Here is a 24,300-nt window from a genome sequence, read left to right on the forward strand (position 1 = left end):
TCAGGGACTTCGCAAATATGCGTTCAAAAGTGGTGTTCAAACTCGGTCCTCGAGGGTCGGAGTCCTGCAGGTTTTGGCACTGATCTGGGGCATAAACAGTACACAAATGTACATTAGCAATATAAAGTGGAGTAGTGCTGATCAAATTAAATTAAAATGTGCAAATTTGTTAGCCTAGTAGCATAATTGCTCAAATGAGTTATATATATTTATTTTTATTTTTTTACTTTTTATCAACCAATAAGAAATACTAATGTACCTGTGTTTTACTTATTTTCTGAAAAAGCTCAAAAACAGGCAACTATGCTGCTAGGCTAACGAAATGATGCAGACTTAAAGCAAATCATTAATTGTGCTGGACTTTTCCTCCACCTTGCTCTGTAAAGTTGCATACTATTGCTCGGGACATGCAGTGAACTTGTTTGGGAGATGAGATGCAAGCTGAAATATCCTCTGGTGATGTCACATTGCATTGGGCTTACTACTGTACAGTAGTTAGTTCCTACACAGCATGACTTGCCCAATCACGTCAAACGGATGCACTCTGTGGCTGAATTAATAGGCAATATTTAGAGTAATACTAGAGGAAGCAATTTCTGCTGAATGCGGAAGGAGCTGAAGCAAAAGCGCCTCTGATGAACAAAGCTCTGACATCTGACCAAGGATGTGTAGAAGACCAGCTTGAGAACCAGTGCTTTACAATATAAGACAGATGAATCCATCCATTTAGTACATATCTTGTTTGTGTTGAAAATGTGCTTTCTTCCAAGGCAGCATACGCTGTCACGTCACTGTGTAATTGTGTCACAATTCTGCCATCAGAGAATGTGCCGGATCACCAGTCGCAGGTGCTTCTATCCGCTTTGAGCCAAATTAGATTAAATGTGAACTTTAAGCACCTGTGAGTTACTCTAATCAGACTATGGTTGAGGCTTTAGGGGCTGTTTTCTACTCCTGTGTGACTAAAATCATCTTTATACCAAGTCATGCATGAGTGAGAGTAGTTAATGAGTAAACCAGTTTTTCTTCTTCTTCTTTAAAATAGATTTATCAACACTGTGGAGCCACGGAGACCATTCCCAGATGCTGTTGAAGTGTTGATAAACGATTTACTCATATTTCCCATAGGAAATTGTAGAAATGCAATTACAGTATTAATTACATTTTCAGGGTCAAGCATGTATGTATTTTTTTTAAATATTGAAGGTAATTTTTAAGTAACAAGACGTGATGAATGTTTTGAAGGGTGACAAAGTGTTAACTTTTAATATGTTTTATTTTATTGCAACTTGAGGCGTACACCCCCCCCCCCACACACACACACCTCTTCTTCAATGCAATCCGTTGGTAGACTTTATTACTGTTATATTTATTTGTTTCTATCGTATCTACATAAGTTCAAGTCCTTCAGTGCAGTGAACATGTTATATATCATTGTTTCATGAAACTTGAAAAATTGAAGCGATAAAGCCACAGATTTGTTTGCTTTATTGTTGTAATCTGATTTATGATTTACTGATAAGCAGTTCGGAAAATTTATGACTTTTGTTGAGGCCACACTTGTTAGATAGAAATGTGTGAAATTGTAGTGAATCAGAGTCGGTGCTTTGTAAGTTAACAACTCTAATTGAAATGATAAATCGGATATTGTTTATTAGATTATAGATTAATTAATTGCTTGTGTTTGTTAATAAAATACATGCAAAGAGGACCATGAAAATATAATTGTATACTACAAAATGGCATTGAGGGGAAAAAAAGCAAAGAAAAATATTTTTCAGAATCATTCAGCCCGAGTACGTGCTGTTATTGCGTCAATATTCTTCAGCCGTATGTGATTGTTATGCACGCATCCCGTGACCTGGTTCTCAGCACTGTTGATTAATCTGCACGTGTTGACCCTCTTCTGCAGCCCATGCACAGGCCATGGCCGTAACCGAGGGATGGGAGTGACGTGACACGAGTGGACTGAGCGTCATGTTTTTCTGCTGAAACGACTTAAAGGTGAAGCACTCGCAACGATGGACGAGTCGGTGCTGTTGGATCTGCTGGAGTGCCCCGTGTGCCTGGAGCGTCTGGACGCCTCGGCCAAGGTTCTGCCTTGTCAGCACACCTTCTGCCGACGCTGCCTGCAGGGTATCGTGGGTTCCCGCGGCGAGTTACGCTGCCCGGAGTGCCGGACGCTGGTGGAGTGCGCTGTGGACGAACTGCCCAGCAACATCCTGCTGGTCCGCCTCCTGGACGGGATCAAGCAGAGGCCACGCAGGGCGGCGCCCGGGCCTGCTAACGGCACCGCTGGAGCGGTGGCACGGGCGCACGGCGGCGGAACCCGCGGTGAGCAGGGCGCGCCCGGAGCTCAACCCCAGCGGGCCCAGGCGAAGAGCGCACTTGTCCGGGTGAGTCTACTCGTTCAAGTCTTCACTCGTGCACGCCCGTTGTGAGCTCTTTTAAAATTGGCAAAAATCGTTTGGAAAAATTTGGCCAATTTTTGCAGACAGATTTGATAATGACGTTAATGGATCAACACAATGCCATGTCTTGTCCTACTTTGTCAAAACTATTTTGAGTCGAAGCAGCAGACATGGGCGCAGCCACAGTATCGATCTACTCCCGTTGGCAGTCGATCATAAATCCAACACGCCTGCTATTAGATTTGTGATTGGATGAACGAGTCCTGAGCTGGGAGCGTAATGAGAGAGCATTTGTCGAGATGGAACTTCCACTTTCTGCCTTCCGACGCCAAGTTTGGTTGCAAATATTGTTGGTAATTTTACCCTCAAAAAATGCAAAGAGGTACATTTGTGAATTGTAATGAACATACTGCATTTGTATTTTATAATTTTTTTGCTGAGTAATTAATTGATCAATTATTTAATGGTATGAAAGAATAAATATAAACTTTTTAGAGAACCAATTAAGGAAAAAAGTGTAACTAATGCCGCAAATATTACAGACTCTTGATGTTGTAAATGCTTGGTGGGCTGGATTAAAGAACAGCGGGCTATTTGCCCACCCCTGATATGGAGTCTTCAAAAAGATAGCATGCATGTTTTTGGAATGTGAGATGATGCTGGATTACTCAGAGAAAACTCACACAAACGTGGGGAGAACATGCAACCTCCACACAGGAAAGCTGGTGCTGATATCCGAAGCCCAACCGCAGAACTGGGAGTCAGAAGCGCAAACCCCATGGCCACCGTGCTGCCCCGAGCTGAAACAATACAGCGTAAATCTGCGTGGATTAAACGCGGCACGTTGCATTACCGCCGCTAATCTTTGCTGCAGATTAACTGCGATCATAGTAAAATGGAAAGCAGCCGGTTGACTAACGGACGGGATTGAGATCAGTTAATAATTTAACACACAAGGTTTACTGCTTTCTGCACCAGCCAACAGTTTTCCTATAACGAGATTTCACACTTTTTATTTCCTCCTGTTCGCCTTGCAATTGAGATCCATGCAACGGTGCCGTTTGTCAAGGTACTTGAGAGATTCAGGGTGGGACCTGAGGGGCTCTCGTCTTATCTGCGCTTGTAAAGTACACTTGGCGAAACTGAAACATTCTTGGAGCCTGTGTGCAGAATTACTCAACCAGATGAGAGATTAGTTTTTTTTCTTCTTCTCTCAAAGCAACACAATAATATTCATCCATAAGCGTTCTGGTGCATGAATATGCCTTGAACAGCTAAGTGGAATTACATGTGCCTACGCCATGCAAGATATTCTGCAGTCTTACAACTTATGCAAAAGGTTTGCCAGGTTCGTTGGAGTCACACAAGATTCACTTCGTCTCACGAGATTTGAGGCAGCAAGTCAAGTTTTACGCAATATTCTCGAGTGCAGCGAGATTTGCAGACTTCTCCACGAGATATTCTGGTGTTGTGAGATTTGCAGGGGTCTTATGAGATGTGCTATAAAGTCTTACGAGGGTCACCTCAAGTCTTGGTTGCCATTTTAACTTTCCACTGATAAAAAAATTGGTGCCTTGGAGACAGGAAATTGGTTGATTTTGCTAAGGAACCAAATGTTTTTAATGAGATTTTTCTCATACCCTCCATCTATTTAAGTACCATTCAGTAAAGCAGTCGTTAAACTGCCCCCGGGTAACATTGTTACATTTACGAGGACACTATTGTGTTGTAACTTGTTTGCCATGTAAATTAACATCTTAATCCATGTTTGGTACAAATAACTCCAGTTGTAAACTTACTTCATTTCATACTATTAAATGAGCCCCCCCCCCACCCCCTCACCCAAAAAAAAGAAAAGAAAAAGAGAAGGTATAATATTTGAAGGGCCCCTTGTTGTGAGCAGCTCTGACCTGCACAAAAAGGGGAGGATAGGGTTGATGAAAAGATGTCAAGGCCCTGTGTAAAATCATCAGAATGTCAACAGGCTGATAATGGATGGCCCCGGCCCGAGATCAGAGGCCCTCCTGTAAATTGCTACTGGGCGACCCGCCTTGCTGGCTACAGTAACGCTCTATTCATTCGTGCTCCTTTCAAAGCTTGTTTGGGCTTTTGGGAATTTCCCTCATCTCCGTAAAACCCCGTCTCAGTGGACATCTCTGACGCGTTCAGGGTGTGTTGACATTTGACACATCTTGGTCCGGTTCAAACAAACTGTGGTGCGGTTTCTCTGATTATGCGGTTTGTTTGATGAATTGTGAATGCTATCGTCCAGCTGTCCATACAAACTCAATGAGTTAACTAAGCATGATTTTTTTTAGGGGAAGTTTGAGTTGCTTTGCACAATATATGCCACAATTCGAGTCCAGTTGAGGGTGTATTGATGATGATGATGATGATGATGATGATGATGATGATGATGATATTATAATTGAACACTAAAGGCACTTTTTCCATCAAACGATGTGCTTCCGTTCAGTTTGCCACAGGGCGTTTTGGATCAGGGAAACCTAGCATTGACTACAAAAGAAGAGTGAAAACATCCTGTACCAGCGAAATGGTATAGTTGCAAATGTCTATTTTATTGAACCTTTATTTATCCAGGTAAAACAATTAAATACAAATAGTGTGATATACTGGTAGTTGGGTAACAAATTACATGAACAAATGGTTCAAAATAGGCTAAAAACAGGTGCAGCACACTATCCCTCACTAACTTATGACTATTCTCAGGAAAATGTATTATGTGGGTGATTTTATGGCATATTTTGGGACTCTTTTTGATGGAAAATGAACCATACTGCTATAAACAAGGGCAATTCCTGAGCCACTGTCTTTAAGACTAGGATTTTCCCAATTAGTGACCAAATGTGTCATATTAAATGCACCATGTACCATTTTAATTATTTCCCTGGCAATAGCAAATTTTCAAGTTTAACCTGTAACAATGCTCCTCTTTACTGTGTGTGCTTCTGCAGATGTTTCCTTTTGTTCTTGATTTGGCAGGTCTTCACATATTCTCTTGCGAAAATAGTTTCTTAATTGTGTGTCTGCTCTGCTGTTTCGAGGCGTTCCGCTAATGACAGACAAAAGCCCGGCTGTGCAGGTGTAACGTCTTCACAACATGAAAGGCCCTGGATCAAAGCCCATGCCGATTGGCCACCCTGACCCCCCGTACCCCACCGCCCCCGGGTCCCACGGGGTCTTGAGCGTCACTAACCCCGCTCGACACCCTTAGCCTCACTTCTTCATTGCTGGATTTCCAAAAATGTGTGCCTGGAAGCTGCTGCTTTTGGTTGTCCAGCCCCACCTCCGATTTTCGTATGGCCGGGAGGGCCAAGCGCTGCCTGACAGATGCACAACAGGGTTTTGTTTCGGGTCCCCTTCTGATCTTACTACTTAGCCGACACCAGTGAAATGACTGGTAACAGAAGCCGATGGGTGTTAAGTAATGGCGTCATGACCAAAAGGGACAAATGTTTAGTGCAAAGTCAGCTCTTTGCCCCCTCCTCTTAACACCATCTCCAGGGCCGTGGCAGTTGTTTGACACTCTTTTCTGGCATTTGCTTTGACTTAGTGGAGGGGGGGTGGGTGAGCGGGTGGTCCGCTGGAACCCTTCAGTTTGATGACTCACATCCCACGGTGCTCGGTAACATGGATGTTTTGACTTCCCCTTGCCCTCATTTGCCTCGTATAACCACTTTTTTTTTTCTTTTGCCAACGTGGATTGAGAACAGACGGCGGGCCAGGCAATGTAAAAAGCCGTTGATCTAGGTTCAAGAGTCATTGTAGTTATGGGTTGGAGCCAGAGTGCCGGGGGGGTTAACATGGGAGATTTGTGTGGATGTCTTCACTTATCTTTATGGTCGACTGGTGAATTGAAGCTTTACTCACATAGTGGAAACAACATTTTGCCGCTTGGGTTTATGAACTTGACCACAAAGAGTTCCTCATTCCCACCAGCTGAATGTTATGGAAAACGCTAATGACTTTGCCTCAGTTAAAAGTGGCACGGATCAAGGTACAGCTAATTTGGGAAGTCTTGCTACATTGTATGCGTTGTTTGTAACATTCTGAGTAGACAGCCAGCGGAAACATCTTGGTTTGTTTTGAGTCAGCTACAGTTTAATGCGCATACTCCCGATGCCTACCGGACTTAAAGGGAAACAACCACAGCACAAACTTATTGCATGTCTGTCAGTTTGGCTTCAATCATAAGCTTTGACAGTCTGAGTTGGAAGCTTAAAACTAACATACAAAATCAGGGTAAATTCATAATAATTGGAATAATTGGTTCACGATGTGAGCATTTACCCTTATTCCGATTTAAATGATCAAAAGCAATTGTGTAATGTCTCTAAAGGATTACCCTGAGCGATTATCCTGTGGTGCGTGATGTGTTACGAGTGACCCGAAACTATATTGAACAATTCTAACCAGATTCAGAGTTTCAGATTTCTCCTTGACACAGTGGCAAAGTGTCCTTCATAAATCCCCAATCCGAGGCTGATCGTGATCATGGGTGTTCCGGCTGCAGACATTCACTGCTTTGGCCGCAGCTGCTAGAGATGTTCTACTCCGTCAAAGTGATGGATGACCTTCTTGTGTTTCTGTCATCGTTAAAAAGAAAAAAATTTGACTTGACCTGTGGCAGAGGGATGTTGTTACTTTTCCACAGCGTTCTTGACGTGAACACGTGGAGCCTCTTAATTCATTTGTTGCTTTACTGTTACTGTTACTGCTGGTCTTTGCCTGGTCTTCGTTGATAGGAAACAGGGAAATATTTTGTCCATGGGACGTCATCAGGCCACTGCCTTGTGTAATGAAAGCCTTTAACAAACAGTTTGTTTTTCTTTTTAAATGTCTCTCCTACGCACATCAAACAAACGGGACTCCGGACGGTGGATTTTGTTTCCCTGTTATTTTTTGTCATTCAGTCGTTGATTTATATCCCAGGCAAAAAAGAATGTTTGTGTTTTTCTTATGCGGAGGTTCTTATTAAAATTCTTGCACGCCTCCCTCATCTGAGGTCGATGAGTCACGCCGGCCCGCTTTGATGACGTCACGCTGTTGTCGAAGCCTCTCCTCGTGGCCGGCTGGCTGACCTCCGCTTGTGTGACACAAGCCCATCATTACGCCGTCACGCTGCGCCACAAAACTGGCAAGTGCGCCGTGAAAGCTTTCCATCGCTGGAATGTTTTCCCAAAAGGCTTTTGGGCCGCCCCATTCCTGATCACACGTACCTCTTGTATCTCCAGGAGGCCCCCAAATTGCTAAATCTCCCCAATGATACACTCTTGATTGAAATGATTGTCTGTGTATAAATAGTCAGTGAATTTCTAAGCTCTTGAGAGATTTCATTTGGGGCTGCACTGACTTTGCTGGATACTGAGCCATGGGCAAAGCAAAACAACTGTATATATCTGGAAATTATATCATATGCAGTATATCAAGTCTAATGCCAGTTTGTAGTGTTCAACTTCGCATATTTCAAGTATAGTTGTCCCGTGATTGACCTATTACCTCATGAAATCTGCACATGAGCTAGCTGCTAGCATGCTGATCTTTTGTACTACGCTACAACGGTGCACTTTTATTACAGAAGTAAACCAGTCATACTACTTGTTTTGGTAAAGAGGAAAATATCCTCCCTGGTCTACTGCTGTCTTGCAGTCTACATCTGAGTCGAACCTTGTAGGATCTGATCATCCAGAGGCCAATATAGACCCTGTAGTAGTGAGATTTCTGTGTTATTCAGGTGATTATGAGAATTTTGACAAACTCCGTTTTGCACGATTTTGATCAGACCAAGGTGTTTACGTCTATCTTAACAATTGTGTTTCATTTGTACTAACCCTGTGATTCAATTTGTTCCCTAATGTTATTGTATTGAGTGACACAATCTGTATTTCCCCTACCATGGACCTCACTCCCTGCTGTCTAAATCCAGGCTGGAGCCGTTAAAGGTCTAATGAGATTAGGGAGTTATTAGGGAGTTGTTTAGCATTGCTTCTCTTTATGCTCTGACTGCTGACTCAAATTTATTCATTGCTGTTAGGCAAAATCCATGCACCTCCAAAATCTATACTTGTACGGAAATAAAGAAAACATCAGTATTCACAAAAGCAAACTGTGGAATGTGATAACATCATATTCCCAAACTCTTTTGCAAAGGTCTCAGAGCCATGAGTGCTGCAATACATGAAACAATGGGTTGTGTAACACTCCTAAATTAATCCTTATTTACCTTAATGGCTGATGACTTCTTTCTGCACTGAATCATCAACAGCAATCCATTTTTCAAACGGCCTCAAACTTTTTCACTTCACCTTCAAAATAATAACAATGGAATAGAGGGCTGGTTTTGTATGATGTAACGCTGGTTAGGCTATGTAGCTCATGCAGCCATTGCCGGCCCTCCTATGCAACTTGTATTGGAAACACAAGCCAGATCCGGGTTTACGATTACAAACTCTGCCATTGTGACCTGAAGTGAACTTTCCCCACTGCATACTGTATAGTACCTGTTGTTGGGTTAGTGATACGCTGGACTCAAACATGTTTTGCATTTGAGTATAACTCGCAAAATGTAAATGAATGCACAGATGTTGTAGATAACCTCCGAACACGATACTCAACAGCCAATCTGGCCCTCCATCATACGCAGCCGGCCCCATTTGTCATTGCTTTAAATCCCATCCGTGTTTTGGAAAACGTGCGACGAGTGAGCGGGCGAGCGGCTGCTTATTCTGCGGGTAATTACCATCCTCGCCATGTCAGGGTTTACGTAATTCCCAAGGAGAGGTTCAAAAGAGCAAATCATGTGATTCCTCCCTGGTGGAGGGTAACACTACTCCCCCGGTGTGGACTTTGTGGTTCCCTTTTGTCTTTTTTGTGTCCCTTTCAAGATTGGCCAGCCCAAACACAACTAGGAAGGACTTGACTTGTTTTGTTCTGTCTCATCTTAACCTCTTTTTCCCAGACAGAGAAGGATGTTGTGCGTTAGCATGAGTGTCTCTAAGGAATTCCATGAGTAGTTGCAGGTCATCTCCCCCCTCAGTTCCCCCAACCCCATAAACGTGTCTAATCTTGTTCTGCACATCCGTCTTTTGTAGAACTACAAGCTGGTGGTTATTTGTATTGTGCATGCATTGTGTTTTGTAAAAAGAAGCTACGTCACTCTTTGAGTAAACGCCATTTGTAAAGATGCTAGGGGTCTCTCATTGAGTCACGATAAGCTACGTTCTCGTGTAGACAGGCCAGCATGCGGAAACATGTATCTTACACCTGGGCAGAGTCATATTTTTTTCTGTCTCCTCGCAAGATTGTTCATCTTAACTACGAACTCTTTTCACAGTCTTTTTCCCACACGTCTCTTCCTAGCGTTGGTTACTTTTAACAAAGATGTTCATAGCCTCGTTACAAGGGGTGGTTTAACTCTGGGTGGTCCACCGACCAAACATATTTACTAATGACCTATGACAACCCTCACTGTGCCCCCCCCCCACCACCCCTTCCCCAGTCACACTCCCCCTCCCCCAATTCCCTCAGTCTCATCTCTTGCAAGTCTTTCAGCATGACTATGGTAATGGCATCAGTCATTAGCCCACTCACCACATTCCTATCGCACCTGTAGGCCTCTACAGATAGTTTTAAGCATGAGTGTCGTCCAGTAGAAGTAGGGAAATACTTAAGAATTAGAAAGTTGTCATTTCTACCAAGAAAGCTGTGGTATTATATCTCAAATTTTAGGGGTAAAATGGGTAGTCTGGATCAGCATTTAGGAGCATTCTGGATCCCTGATGTAGGACTGAACTGTGGAGGTAATTAAACTGTTTTTGGCTATTTCTGTTTTCATGATTATTTATTTTTGGGGGGCATGACTAAAACAGCTGCCCAATGATGACCGACATGAGGCAAAACTGACAACAATGTTGAGAAAAACAAACAAACAAACAAACAGAAATTGGATAAAAATCAGTAAAAAAAAAAAAATCCAAAACAAATACAGGTAAAAATCGAAAAGATCGGATAAAAATATGCAAAAAAAGAGAAAAATTGTGGGGAAAAGCTGACAAAAAAAAGAAGGAATCTAGAAAAAAAGAATACACTAAAGGGACAAGCCTTATCAAAATAAGGCCCCCCAAAAAATCCACACAAATCAGGCAAAAAAACAACAAAACAAAACAAACTTAGACTAAAATATTGTTTTGTAGCATAGAAATCTGTATTTTTTCCCCCCCTTCCAATTAATGGCATCAGCCTAAAAAAAGATCTGTATCGGTCAGGGCCGAAAATAGGCTGTAACACGTTCGGACTTGAGTACAATTCGGGTTATGTCGCCACCATAGGAACCAAACTGCATCGTAAACCGACGCCACGTCTTCAGTGTTTTTTTTGCCTGTGACTGTTTTGTGAGACACCCTATCTTTTCATTGTGCAGCTGCACTATTCCCAAAGAGCCCCTTATAATACCTGCTTGGCCTGTGATGAACACTTTGACCTATCACCCTATGCTGTGATTGGTGGAGCGGCAGTGATCAACCATGGGCTGTTTGGCTGCTGGCATGTTAAGTGTTTTGTTCCCGTCCCCGGGGCCAAATAATGATTTGGCGAGAGTTTCGTTTTTTAGTTGTTTGACCTGTGGCCCCTGCGCCTATTACTGGCTCTGGATGCATCTTCGATACGGTGCTGCCAGTTGCCTCAGGCTCACCTTGAGTGATGTGCTCTTTTAGACCTCCCATAAAAAGTGGAACTATAAAAATTCATCCCCCAAAGCCAGTTTCCAATAGCGACATGAAAGTTGGTAGGCTTGTCTATCATGAGTGGAGCCACAAAAAAGTCTCAAGAAGCCATCAACAAAAAAGTTACAGGAAGGCTGCCATTTTAGTCTGATGAACAAGATTTTGTCCCCAAAATTCTTCCATCTCTTCAAGATTTCATTGTATTCAATTTAGTTATACATTTTATAGGTTTGGTACGTAAATGGTGGACAAAGTTTTGGAATGATTTAAAAAACTAACATTTGCAGAAAAGTGTCCTGTTTGCTCCTTTGTTTATCTTGAGTGGCATCTTTGCTCTGCTCTGTTGATCCCCAAGGGGGGAGGAAGCTGTGTACACTATAATTAAAAGAGATAAGGTATCATTTTGTATATGTTAGACACTTCATCCTATAGACAGTTTTTCATTTTCGAAAGAATGGTGACTACCAGAAGACGAGACGAGGGTCTGCTTTCAGCTGGTTCTCTGTCGCTGATACGGTGTGATTAATTATGGAGATTGGAGAACTCAAGGAGGTCGAGAGCACTGACAAGAGTCGCATTTAAGGCGGTTGGATTCACAGCCATAACGCGCAAACACCCCACCACGACGAGAGGATTACCATCCCATTGTTAGTGTCCCATCCTAAACACGTCTGATTATCTGGAAGTGCACTTTGAGCCCATTTGTCTCACACAAACACAAAGCCATCCCATGGCCTACCAAATGGCCATAATGTTTGTTTTAATGAGTCACAGGATGTGCAGGATGCGCAGAAACACAGGTGTGTATTCCAAGCAGCCATATTCTCCATGGCATTTTATTAGTACCGAGGCTTAAGAAAGTAACACCTGCTTCAATTTACTGGACCTTTGTGGATCTGGTAGTGGTAACCCCAGCAACCGTAGACTTTTCTGTCACTGGTGTGAAGATGGTAGGCTGGCAGAGCTGTCGGCTTGCCTTGCACTGTGTCTCATTTTAGGAGTCTCTGTTCTCGCTACTTTTGTTCAGGAAATGGAGACACGAGCCTGCTCTGGAACTCGATTTCTGTCCTTTTTTTTTTTAACCAGTAATTATTTGGTTGATATGCAAGCCTGAATGAGCCAAAGTTATCATTAACCTGCTCTAACGCAGTCATACACAATTATAATAAACATTTGTTTGAACAACACTTGTTGGCCATAAATATTCTGTAAAAGAATCAATTGAAAAAAAATAAAAATAAATTCCACATAAAAAAAAGGTTCCTATGTGACCTCCTGTGTCTCTGATATACTGTTGTGAAAACACCCCAACGCTCAATAATTACAGTACACTTTTCACCAGTTTTTTTCTTTCATCACTGGAATTAACCTATTTTGAGGGGGCAGTCATAGTTACAAAAATTGAACTACTGCTCAAGTCATTGCGAGCGGCTACTTGTTCTAAGGTGTCCCAGAGTCTAACAAGACAAGAAAAAGTAGAAGTAAAATCCATCCATCCATCCATTTTCTGTACCGCTTGTCCTCACAAGGGTCGCGGGGGTTGCTGGAGCCTATCCCAGCTGGCTTCGGGCAGTAGGCGGGGTACACCCTGAACTGGTTGCCAGCCAATCGCAGGGCACACAGAGACGAACAACCATACTCACAATCACACCTATGGACAATTTGGAGTGTCCAATTCACCTGCCATGCATGTTTTTGGAATGTGGGAGGAAACCGGAGTACCCGGAGAAAACCCACACAAGCACGGGGAGAACATGCAAACTCCACCCAGGAAGGCCAAAGCCCGGACTTGATCTCACAACCTTTGCACTGGGAGGCGGACGTGCTAACCAGTCACCACCGTGCCGCCAGAAGTAAAATCATCTTTTGAATTTTCATTTGTGAATGCACCATTTCATTAGATCACATTTGTCGTTTCTCCTTGTTAGATGTCTAGTTAAAGTTGAGGAGATCCACTTCATAACCTTGGCAGAAGATCCTGCGACGTCTCTCAGTATGTCCGTGAACTTGAAGGCAAGCTAGCAGCTCCATGTTACATCTGGGCTTAGTCGAGGCCGAAATGAACAAACACACTCACACTTTGTTTACAAAAGTGAAAAAATGGTCAATGCCTTCTCGCAGCAGTGTTTGTGCCTCGGACCCTTGCCAATTCTGTCAATATCCTTTCTTTGTTTGCCCTCTAGAGGGGTGTACAAATACTAGCTGACGCAAGCAAAGTTCTTCACTCAGAGCAACACCGGGCCAGTTGGAAGTGACAGGTAGGTATGTCAGGAACAGACCATAACTGGAAAGTAACATAGTGAACCTAAAGAGTCCACTTCCTTGACTTCCGCCTCTCTAATAGAAGTTGGTCCGAGCGGGGCAGGTGGCTCCCGCTGAATGACTCAGAGGAACAAAAAAGCTGACAGTGCTCGCTTTCAGCCGCACAGCGGCGAATAAAGTGAGGAAACGCTTAGTATTCAGCTGGTATTGACTGCCCGCTCCGTTCACTGATACTGTGACATTTGTGGACCAAAGCCCTCTGTAGCTTGGATACAAGTTCACTTCTTATGTGCAACTCGTCTCTTGGTACTAATCCACCAAATTAAATCTGATCTGATTGGGGCCTGAAATAATGGCCTCCTTTGTAAGATCAGAGCAATCTACCGGCTCATCATGCCCATTTCCACCCAAGTCCAACAGTTTGGTTCTGTTTCATGAGGGTATACAGGCCTGCGCTTTGGCACATAGCTTGGTTTTAAAGTCACGATTCAGTGGAGTAAGAGATGGTTTAAAATCAAACAAAAAAAAACAAAGGCAGTAATTCCTCCAATAAATTTGTAAAAACAATCAAACAAACCAAAAAAGCAATTATGTAATCTTTAATGTTTTGTTTTTATGAAAGTGCAGCATCAATAGTTTTTCTTCTTTTTAGGAATGTCCAACATCAGTAGTTATTATTTTTGGGAATGTATAACAACAGTAGTTTGTCTCTTTTGGAAAGTGCCCAAGCCAGATCAAATATCATCATTTGTTTATTAAAAGACTATTGACACCAACAATACTTGGCATATACTGTACCATAAATGTGCCCATCATTTGCTTAATTTCACATTACAAAACTGTATTAACTGTAAGTATTTCTTGCTCGGTGTCTGTAACCGAATACTGACGCGGGTTTAGGATGGCACGCCATGCAGTCTCATCTTTGCCGGCAGCATTATAGCTTGCTGGCTTCCTCTGCTGCTGTGTGTATTCTAGACACCAGCGGGCCCTTGCAAAGGCGGTCGTTAAAGCCCACTGTATGAACTGGCACGCAGTGAAAGACTTCTGTTCTCTCGGCCCTAAGTCAGACAAGCGGAGTGGGTGATCCACCAGCCCACCCAGAACAGCCTTTGCCCCCCACACGAGGGGCCGGCAGGTAAACCATCCCACCCGGGCTTACACAAAGTGCTTGCGCCAGTCTGGGTTTTGTATTTTTTTTTTAAATTCATATCTCAGGAATATACTCTCATGAGAACTGCATGTGTGTGTGATAACCCATAAAGCCGTATTAGCTCCCTGCTAACACACTTTCCTTTTGTAGGCTAATCTATAGCTTACTAGCCGTACTCGAGGGGCCCTCCAATGTCTCGCCAGAAGAATGTTTTTAAAGCACTCATGGCATCCACCTATCTCTTTATAGACACAAAATCTCTATGTAATACCTACTTTAACACATGGCAACCTTATGGGGCCAGGTAGCCAACTCCAGGAACGGATGGCTTTGATCACCGAACCGCTTCCAGGTTCTCAGGAGCTCCCCTGAACTTCATCTCCATTTACCTGGCAGTAAAACCGAAGAGGGCCGGGATCAGCGGGCGGTTAGCGCAGCGATGCGTTTTGCAACTGGCAGTGTGAAATACTGTACATTGACTCGTTTCGTATGGAAGGTTCGAGTTGCATCTCTTGAACATGAGATGGTGCAAGAGTTTCCATTCCAGCGCTTGTTGAAAACTTCCCGTTCTCACTGTGTGATCCATCTGGCTTCCAGGCTGCGCCTTTTCGAGTGAGCGCTTTCGTGCCTGCAGTAGACACCGAGCCTCATTTGCCGTGTTGTGAGCGGTAACAAACAAGCGCGGGGGAGTTGTGTATAGCAAAGTACTCGGCGAAGCTTGAATGGGTTATTGCAACTTCCCCCCCTAGTAGTTGAATTATTCCCACAACACCAAAGCTGAGCTTGGCTTTTTATGCTTTCGGCTTGTTTGCTTCCACTGCATAAAAAATTTAAATCATATTTCCCCAGTCAGTGGACTACCGTCAGAGTACTAGGTGTCGATTAGGGGTTAGGTGTTTATTATTAGCATTAAAGGAGACAAATTACGGTGGTACTTTTTTCCAATTCTTTTCCTTCTTTGGATCCTTGCAAAGAATGCTAAACAGTGGCAAAAATGGTTGAATACCTCTATTGATCCTCAGAAAACAGTACAGAAGCATATACAGTAAAAAAACAAAACATTATTTAAATAGAGATATTGCTCCATCTTGCGATCGGATCGGTGATAGGTTATTGTTTTTTTAAACTTGCTGATCAGGTATCCACCACCACAATCCTGATCGTATAACTGCTGACTAGTTTAATTTGTTATTGTCATTTTGATGATGATGATAATTAATTGATTATTATTATTATGCTGTATCTTTTCCAGTAGAGCTCGTTGCTGGCTGGCATGTTGCAGCACATTGTGGTACTACATGGGGGTTCACTGTATATCCGTTTGTCAAGTAGCAGAGGTTGCTGGCTGTGTTGACTTCTTGACAATCATGAACATACTCTGCCCCACCAAAAACTGTTTCCATGGAAACTAGAGGTACATGACGAGGCAACATTGTGCCGTGAGGTTCTGCTGTGACAAGGACTTTTGATTTGGCTGCGTTGTCAGACTTGCCACGTTCTCTATTTTTAGTGTAATTGCCCGTTGTACGTTGACTTTTTGGCCCCTGGTGTGGTTGTCTCGTCACACCTCAAACTGTTCTTCCCAGGCTTTTCTTTCTATTTTAATAAACCTGATACCGCCTCCCTTTGTCTGCCCGTGTGCTTCCTTCCGTGGCCCAGTTCCTGCGTTTTACACAGAGGCCCTCAGGACGTGAAGGCAGAATGGCAGGGTGCTGAAAGAATCCCTGCTGTACAATGATCATAAAAAAAAAAACACACACACACACACACACACCATTAGGAATCAATTTCATGCGGCGCTAATGGAGTCAAGATGGCCTCTTGCCCCTCGGAATCTCTCTCCCTCCCTGTCTCTCATCCGCGGTGGGCGGCTCGGATTCTTGGGCGGCAAATGACCTGCTAATGAACAACAAATGTCCTGACAAATGACCACCTGGCCAACGGCTGCGCCAGATATGTTGGCCAGAGTTTCAGGCTAGCACTTGTCATATCCTCATGCAGTCCCTCAGTGGGCGCCACCTGCAGATCTTTGGGAGGTATCCATGTGGGAGTGTAGACATGTCTGGCGTGGGGGTGAAGGTTTCTGTCTACTTTGGCCAGACTTCAACTGCTGACAGGGCAAACGTTGCTATAAAAATGTCGTGGATGTGTGGGCTGTAGAACCCATCACTTCATGGTAATCTAGTGACTTGGAAGGGAGCTGCTAAATCCCTTTAGCACACTCTTGTAATTGCATTATCCGCAATAGAGGAGTGATTGTACACAACAGCTGATCAGTGTCAAGTCTGCTCACAAAGTGTCTCCGTCAGAACTGACGAGTCTTTGATTATTATAAATCTGTCTGCACTGGTTCCATGCGGGTGACTGAAAACCAAAAAGTGTATTTTTAAACCCCACGTTCTTCAGCTGACTGCGTGGAAATCGCGGTTATTTTTGGATTCCGGCGCACTTGACGTCCAGGCCGAACATTTCCTGTGTCGACAAGCGCAACAATAATGTCACGCAGTGATGCACTGTCTGCTTAAACACGTGTCAATGTCAATCATGGTTCCTTGAAGCCGTAATGATGTCACTGCTATCCATTCTGTAACATAAGCTGCTTTTTTGATACAGGTTCCACAGTAGGGATGGCTACCAAGCCCCATTACTAAAATGGCCCCAAAGCTGAATTATTAAAAACTGGACTATTGATATGCCCCACCCAGAGCGTTTAAAAAAAAAAAGTCTTCAAAAAATAACTCAATTTAATTCCAAAGAAGAATTGCCTTCTGTAAATAGAAAGCGCTTGCTATTATGGCGTGAGCGAGGCAATACAAAAACGACAAAAATAAATAATTTGTGGATTTGCAAATGTGGATTGTTCCTTATTTATACAAGTGACACATGGAATATGTCACTTGACATGGAACAAGTACAAGTAGTCAATTTATAGGCACAGACATTGAATCTGAATTTGGCACTAGAACCTGCAGTGTAAATCCAGCCTTACAAGTGCTGTGGTTTTATATCCTGTCCCTCTAAGGGAACGTGGGCCAACGAGCCGAAGCGTGTCCCTGTACTGCGACTGGAACGGATGACATCACCTGGGAAAGGAAGTAGAAAAAGGAAAAATACTGGATTTTTACATTGAAAGAACCCTCAGTGTTCTTCATAACTTTTAGACTACATGGGCAAACTTATTCTGACATCTCACCATTACACATACAGGAAGTTAAAATGGATGAAAGGATGGGATTGGTCCCTCCCTTTTTGCAACACCAGATTTGTTATAATCATTTCTAGTTTGGTCGGCTTGAGGTGACTGTTGACAAGTTCCTCCACACCACACTCTAGTGATCTCCACAGAAAAGGGTCAAGTGTCAGCCTATTCCAGCTGAATCACCCTCTACTGGTCGCCAGTCAATTGATGAACAACCTTTTAACAGCATACAGTTCTCCAAAATGTCTTGTTTAGGGCTGTAGTCAAAGCTCTGTATGGATACGGATTTAAAAAGTCTACACACCCCTGTTCAAATGCCAGGTTGTTGTGAGAAAAAAAAATGAGACAAGAACCTTTTTCCTAGCAATAATATGACCTATACACTGTACAACTCATTGAAATAACTGAGATAAACTAGGGATGTAGCTAAGGAAAAAAAAAAATCAGTAGAATTGAGAGTGTGAAATTGTGTCTCGTGGCCATTGCAGCCAATAGAGCGGACACATTTGCAGTGCAGGAGCCATTATGTAACCAGAGTCCTTAAATCTTTGACCCCCTTAGATCTGTCACGCTTATTTCTTATTTACCGTGTCCTCAGATCCAGTCAGCTTTGTGTCTTTTGCTGCCACTTTATCATTTGCATTTTCATCCCAGTCCTGAGCAACCCAATCCCCTCCCCAGAAAGGAGGCCCAGTTCCAGTACAAAATGCATGGGGGCTGCTCCTCCTCCTCCCCACTGTTCCACTGAGTCGAGGCAATCGGCAGTGCCTCATTGGTTCTGTGCTTCGGTGTGTGTGATTGTATGCAGCGGGGTAACGTCAGACCGGCTCACCATCACCACTCGTTCTGTACTTTAGTTCCCCCCAGCGCCTCCCAACGCTTCATTAGCCTCCAGCGAGACCATCCAGCCTCCCCAACTCTGTTTACCCCTTCGGTCCCTGGCTCCCCGTCCATGAGGCTTCACTTTCAAAATGTTTGGGATTCACATCACTGGCGAGGATGACCAGCGAGCAGTGGGATAAATGGTTGTTGTTGGGGGGGCTTGGTTGGAGCTGAAGCCTCCCTTATAGACTCCCCTAACGCTGAATGGAGAACATTGATGCTTCTCCGGCCTGCTACCCCCCCACTGGCTTGGCCCTCTTTCCTTGGATTGTCATCCACTGAATGGCCCTTTCAGGGTTTTGGGGGCTAAGATACAAAACCTCCTTCGGGGGGGCTGCAGGAAAGTCTTAGTCGGACACAAATGTTTAAGTCCTTGACAGACTTTGGGGCGTCTGTTCTTGATCTATGTTCTTTTTTTAAATTTATCCTTCAATATGTGGTTCTTTGTGCCTTCACTTTAGTCTGAAAATCTGTGTGGTACCTTCCAAAAATGTGTTTCAGCAATGATTTTTTTGTCATATTCTGCATACAAAGCCAAGTTCAGAGAAAGGAAAATACTCTGTTATAGTATTTTGATCTTTGCCTGAGAGATCCTGGATATGTGTCATGTTTTTCAGTACACATCTGTTTTTTAAAGCTTAACTTTTTAACCTTGTTTCCACTTGTTCATGTCCCAGACAATACTCACACATTTGTGGTTTGGAATTTGTAGATTTGCTGTTTTTGTTTGTTTGTTTTTAGGGGATGCTGTCCTTTTATTTGTTGCATGCTTTTTAGTACTAATGCCAAAGAAATAAACAGTTCTGTTTATTCATTATTCCAATCAGTTGTGACATCCTGGTAACTAAAAACTATGTAGGAGTGAGTTGAGGTGTTTTCTTTCGACAAAAGTAAGGTTTTGCGACTATCTTGTGGCATGTGTTTTAGGGGGGAGTTAAATAATCATAGATTTTTGCGGCAGCCACTTTGGCATCGGACAAAAATGCATGTAAAAAAATAGAAAACCAATTTCTACAAAGAAAAAAGATCTTATCCTATTTTGGTGCAATGATTGCTTTTACAAAACAGGAGAATTTATTGTGATAAGGTGTGAGAATTAACTTCACACCCTTGTGTACATTGCACACTCTGCTCCGATACTACTGCCAAAGGCAGAATCTTGCTTGGACAACTAAGCATGCCCATTCCGCGTCAGTGCCTTTTGTAAGGAACAGCGATCTGGAAAAAAGGCGGAAAAATGCCGACTTTTACAGGCAGTTAAAGGGGGCCTTATGTCACACCACTATGGCGTCAAACTGGCTTCTGGGTTAATTACTGCATTAGAGTTGTGAAAGGAGAGCCATGATTTGTTTGGCTGTCCCTTTCAGACAGAACTCACCAAAGCGAGACGCTTTCAACACCGGCATAGAGCCTCTGATGCTAACTACCTTGCAAGAAAACTGATTTGCAGCTGAATTCATCTTGCATTAGTATAAATGGTATCACTGGGCCACATTTCAACAAATTCTCTCCTCCTTGTTAGTCAGTAAAAACCCTATTTTTCGACATCTCAAAACAGATTAACTTGAGTGATTATTTTGTGTTTTATGTTCTTTCCTGGTCAACACGGAGTTAGGCCAAGTCACGGACTCTGTGATTAGGACGTGATATGGAACAATGGCCATTTAGGAAGCTAAATGCGGACACAAATGGAGGCCCAATGATTGTGGAGTGTGTTTGTATTACGTTCTCACAAGTTATTCACAACAATAAAAATCACAATAAGAAAACTTTTCACCTGCTACTTTCTTGACAATCGTGCCATGTTTTTGTGGTTAAATAATTACAGAAAACAAAACAAAAACAAAGCATAAGTATTTTGTCCGCGGCGCCTCAAAACCCAATTCAAGGTCGCATTATTTCTGCTCCAGTGTATTGTTAAATGTGCAATGCTCAGGCACTTGGTGTCACCAACTGTAATGTTTTCATGATAGTGTACTTCAGTCGCGTTTGGCCACGTCGCCTGGTTTATGGCGTCCTTAATTGCCATGTGACTCCAATCCCCCACCTCTGTCACATACTCTACTAAGTGAAATTCTGTACTATATTTTTATTTGTACCACCTCTTGATTTCAGGGCATCCCCCAGCTGCCATGCGCCAAAGCACTCTACAACTACGATGGCAAGGAGCCGGGCGACCTCAAGTTCAGCAAGGGCGATGTCATCATTCTGCGCCGGCAGGTAGACGAGAACTGGTTCCACGGCGAGATGGGCGGCGTTCACGGCTTCTTCCCCACCAACTTTGTGCAAGTCATCAAGCCACTGCCGCAGCCGCCGCCTCAGTGCAAAGCACTCTATGACTTTGAGCTCAAAGACAAGGAGGCTGACAAGGACTGCCTGCCGTTCGCCAAGGTAGCGAAATAACTTGTGTTTAAGCACTTGTATTTCTTTCGGTTAAAGCACCCTAAAGAAATGCATGATAATTACATTTTGTCTGGCTTCTTGATGAACGGCTGTAATTAGACTAGGCATGACGAATTATACTCTGGATATAGCGAGACCAGGCTCATTATATGGAGACAGCATTGTAGCTTAGCATTTAGAGGTGTTTCATTTCCATCTTGAAGTAAAACAAACTATGCAGTATTATACAAAAAAATATAATAGAACAGCATGCAACTGTGGTAGATCATCTGGAGCACTTTAAAATCAGTATTTACTGAATAATATATTTTTTAAATCCCCTAATACTCACCAATATTAATTTATACAGTAAGATTGACATGGCAACACAACACCCAGAGGCTGTAATGTGATTGGACAAAAAAAAATTAATCTAACATAATGGGAGCCAGTGCAGTCAAGAGAAACACTACTAATTAAAAAATACTAAGTAATAGACTGTTTAGAATCAATGAATACATTTTCATGGAAAAATATTATTTTGTTTTCCAGGATGACATTCTCACTGTCATCCGCCGGGTGGACGAGAACTGGGCGGAGGGAATGCTGGGAGATAAAATTGGAATTTTCCCCATCTCATACGTGGAGGTAAGAAAAATAGGCTGCGACAGAATTAGCATTCAGTACGCTGAGATCCAGGTCACCACGTAGGTGGCTTCCTGTTCAAACACTTATTTTTAGACTTTTTTTTTAGACTTTTTTTTTTGACGGTTTGAGGTGGCGAGCTCAGAAATAGCAGCACACGGAGCTATTAATAAAGTCTTCATTCTACTGTTTTATTTGGGGCTTTTGTTGCTTTTATTGGGTTATTAGGGCCTTTCACACTGCCTGTTTTACCACGTTGCCGTTCTCTATTAATGGCACTGAGACAGAATCGAGGGAGGAGTTGGAGGCAATTAAGTTGACCCGGAAATTTTCCGGCGTCAGAGCAGAGCCAAGACACCGCCGGGTGATTTATATTGTGGTTTATATAGATACATCCGTTTTATGTCACAGTTGCCAAGTCTTTGGATAATCAGGTGTTAACTTGCTTGTCAGGAAGGGGAAATGCTCAAATTCTGCCCGATTGTTCATATGTGTACCACGCTTAACTCCACCCACCCTTCTATTTTCTCCTCCCTCCTAGTTCAACTCTGCGGCCCGGCAGCTCATCGAGTCGGACAAGCCCTCCGACCCCAACGGCGAGTCGGGCGAGGGGGCCTCCTCGGGGCCCCAGAGCAACGGTGGCCATCGGGACAAGAAGAACAGCAAGAAGCGACATTCCTTCACCTCCCTCACCATGTCCCACAAGCCCATGCTGGCTCCGCCCCCACAACGCCACTCCATGGAGATCAGCGGCCCGGTGCTCATCAGCTCCAGCAACCCCACCGCCGCCGCCCGCATCGGCGAGATCACCGGGGGGCTTTCCTGCAGCGCACCTTCACAGGTAACATGCAGAGAGCACGCGGGAGGAAACTACAGACCTCTGCCTTGCACCCCCATTATATCAAGATTTTTTAAAATAGTGTATTTGTGTACATTTCTATCTGTTTAATCATAAGGTAAATGCCACAAGATGACAGACGAGTACTACTTTTATCTAATGAAACTCCTCTACTCACTATGACATAGCTCCTCGTTGCCAAGATGCCACAAGATGGCGGCAAAGTTATTGAGGTTAAAAATTTGCGTCACAAGAAAGAGTGGCCATACCAAGACAGCAAAGTAATACTTTTCTTGTTCTGGCCTGAGCATGAAAAACAGGAACATTCCCCCATGTATTTTTACATTTTTTATTTTTATTAAGCAAATATGTCCCCTGTCTCATCCCTCCACAACGTTTTTGAAATTTGGTTTAGTGGTTTGCGCCAATATGAAGAATCCAGGCAAAGACACAAGTCAGACATACAACATAATGTGAACAATGCTCCATCCGAGGATTCAAGCAATGCGTGGCTGCATGACTCCACTCGCCTGTGAAAAACGTCTTCAGGCCCCCGGGTCCCTGTGGAGCGAGCCAGACATGACAGCAGCTGCTTTATGGTCGGCAGCTGCCGGAGGTTTTTGGACGTGGTTAGACACGCTCGCAGACGTGCCAATTTGTCTGAGGCCGCCTGCGCTGCGAATAGACTCAAATAAGCGGCCAGCGTCAGTTAAGGTGTTTAAAGAGCACTAAAATAATAAAGAGGAGCGGAGGAATGCGCTTATCGCCCTACGAGTTACATTGAGAAAAACCCAAACACAAGTCTCCAAAATTGAACAGGAAGTCTTACATTTTGGTTTATACCAGCCATTTGGAGCAAATTCCAAATCTTGTAATTGAAGAGCTTCCTTGATGAACATCCGATATGCTGCAGGATATTAACCAATTTCATTTAATTGGTTAGCAAATATTTGTTTTTCTATGTCAATGACATATAATAACAATGCTCTTCCACTAGAGGTACAATTAACCGTTGTAGCCACCTCTTACAGGCATAACAGATTTCTCTTGAACTAAAAATGTAAGTAAGTAGATTTGTGCATATATTTAGATGTCATCATTTCAGTATAGAGTATACTTGTCGTGAGGCTTTTCTCATGACTGCCTTTGCTCAATACAGGTTGTAAAATACTGGCCGAGTCTCCATATCATCAATTGCTTCATTGTCTTCTCAATTAAACGTACAACTACCAATAAAACTTGATGTTTGAACAGCTATCAGTTAGCCAAGGTATGGCCTTAATGTAGCTTTAGCTGGCTTTGAACTTTCCAATGATGGCATCAAGTTAGATTTCATAGTTGTCTCTTATCTTTAAGTGCAAAGTGCATGTGACCATTCTATGTTTTGCCCACTTTTATCAAAAACATCTTTCTGTCCAAATGGAATTGTTTTTGAAGTTCCATCCATGTAATCGAGTCTCATGAACGTCGAGTCAGGTCTGTCAAAAGTTGTATTCATGTATTTACCAGATCTTAAAATTGGCAATGACAGTTTCACTCAAATCAAGTCATGTGACTTGAGCCCTTCACCTCTGCAAGCATCTAAAAAGTACATGTCAAAACAATCAAATCTGCTCCCATGAGGTTTTAATGGTGGTGAAAATGTAGTTGTCAGTTTCTGAAAGCATTGCTTGCGTGTGAACGAACAGGCAAAATATTTTTAAATCATAATTGGCCTTTGGGAAATATGTGTTTACCCCACACACAATAAGAGACGCTGACTACCACACACCATCCTCCTCCCACCT

At 43.1% G+C, this 24,300-nt stretch overlaps 1 protein-coding gene across 1 annotated transcript in view; it reads left to right on the plus strand.

Moving 5' to 3' along the window:
* sh3rf1 (SH3 domain containing ring finger 1) overlaps window positions 1-24,300 on the plus strand; it is a 34,948-nt gene that overhangs the window by 1,129 nt on the left and 9,519 nt on the right. The window contains exons 2-5 of the mRNA XM_086089760.1: window positions 1,913-2,396; window positions 20,764-21,039; window positions 21,583-21,678; window positions 22,217-22,516. Coding sequence (XP_085945886.1) covers window positions 2,022-2,396; window positions 20,764-21,039; window positions 21,583-21,678; window positions 22,217-22,516 — 1,047 coding nt within the window. The 5' untranslated portion in view covers window positions 1,913-2,021. The remainder of the gene's footprint in view (window positions 1-1,912; window positions 2,397-20,763; window positions 21,040-21,582; window positions 21,679-22,216; window positions 22,517-24,300) is intronic.

This window comes from Leptonotus elevatus, chromosome 11 (assembly GCF_054856555.1).
Source record: "Leptonotus elevatus isolate MCC_2025b chromosome 11, RoL_Lele_1.0, whole genome shotgun sequence".
NCBI classification, from domain to species: Eukaryota; Metazoa; Chordata; class Actinopteri; order Syngnathiformes; family Syngnathidae; genus Leptonotus; species Leptonotus elevatus.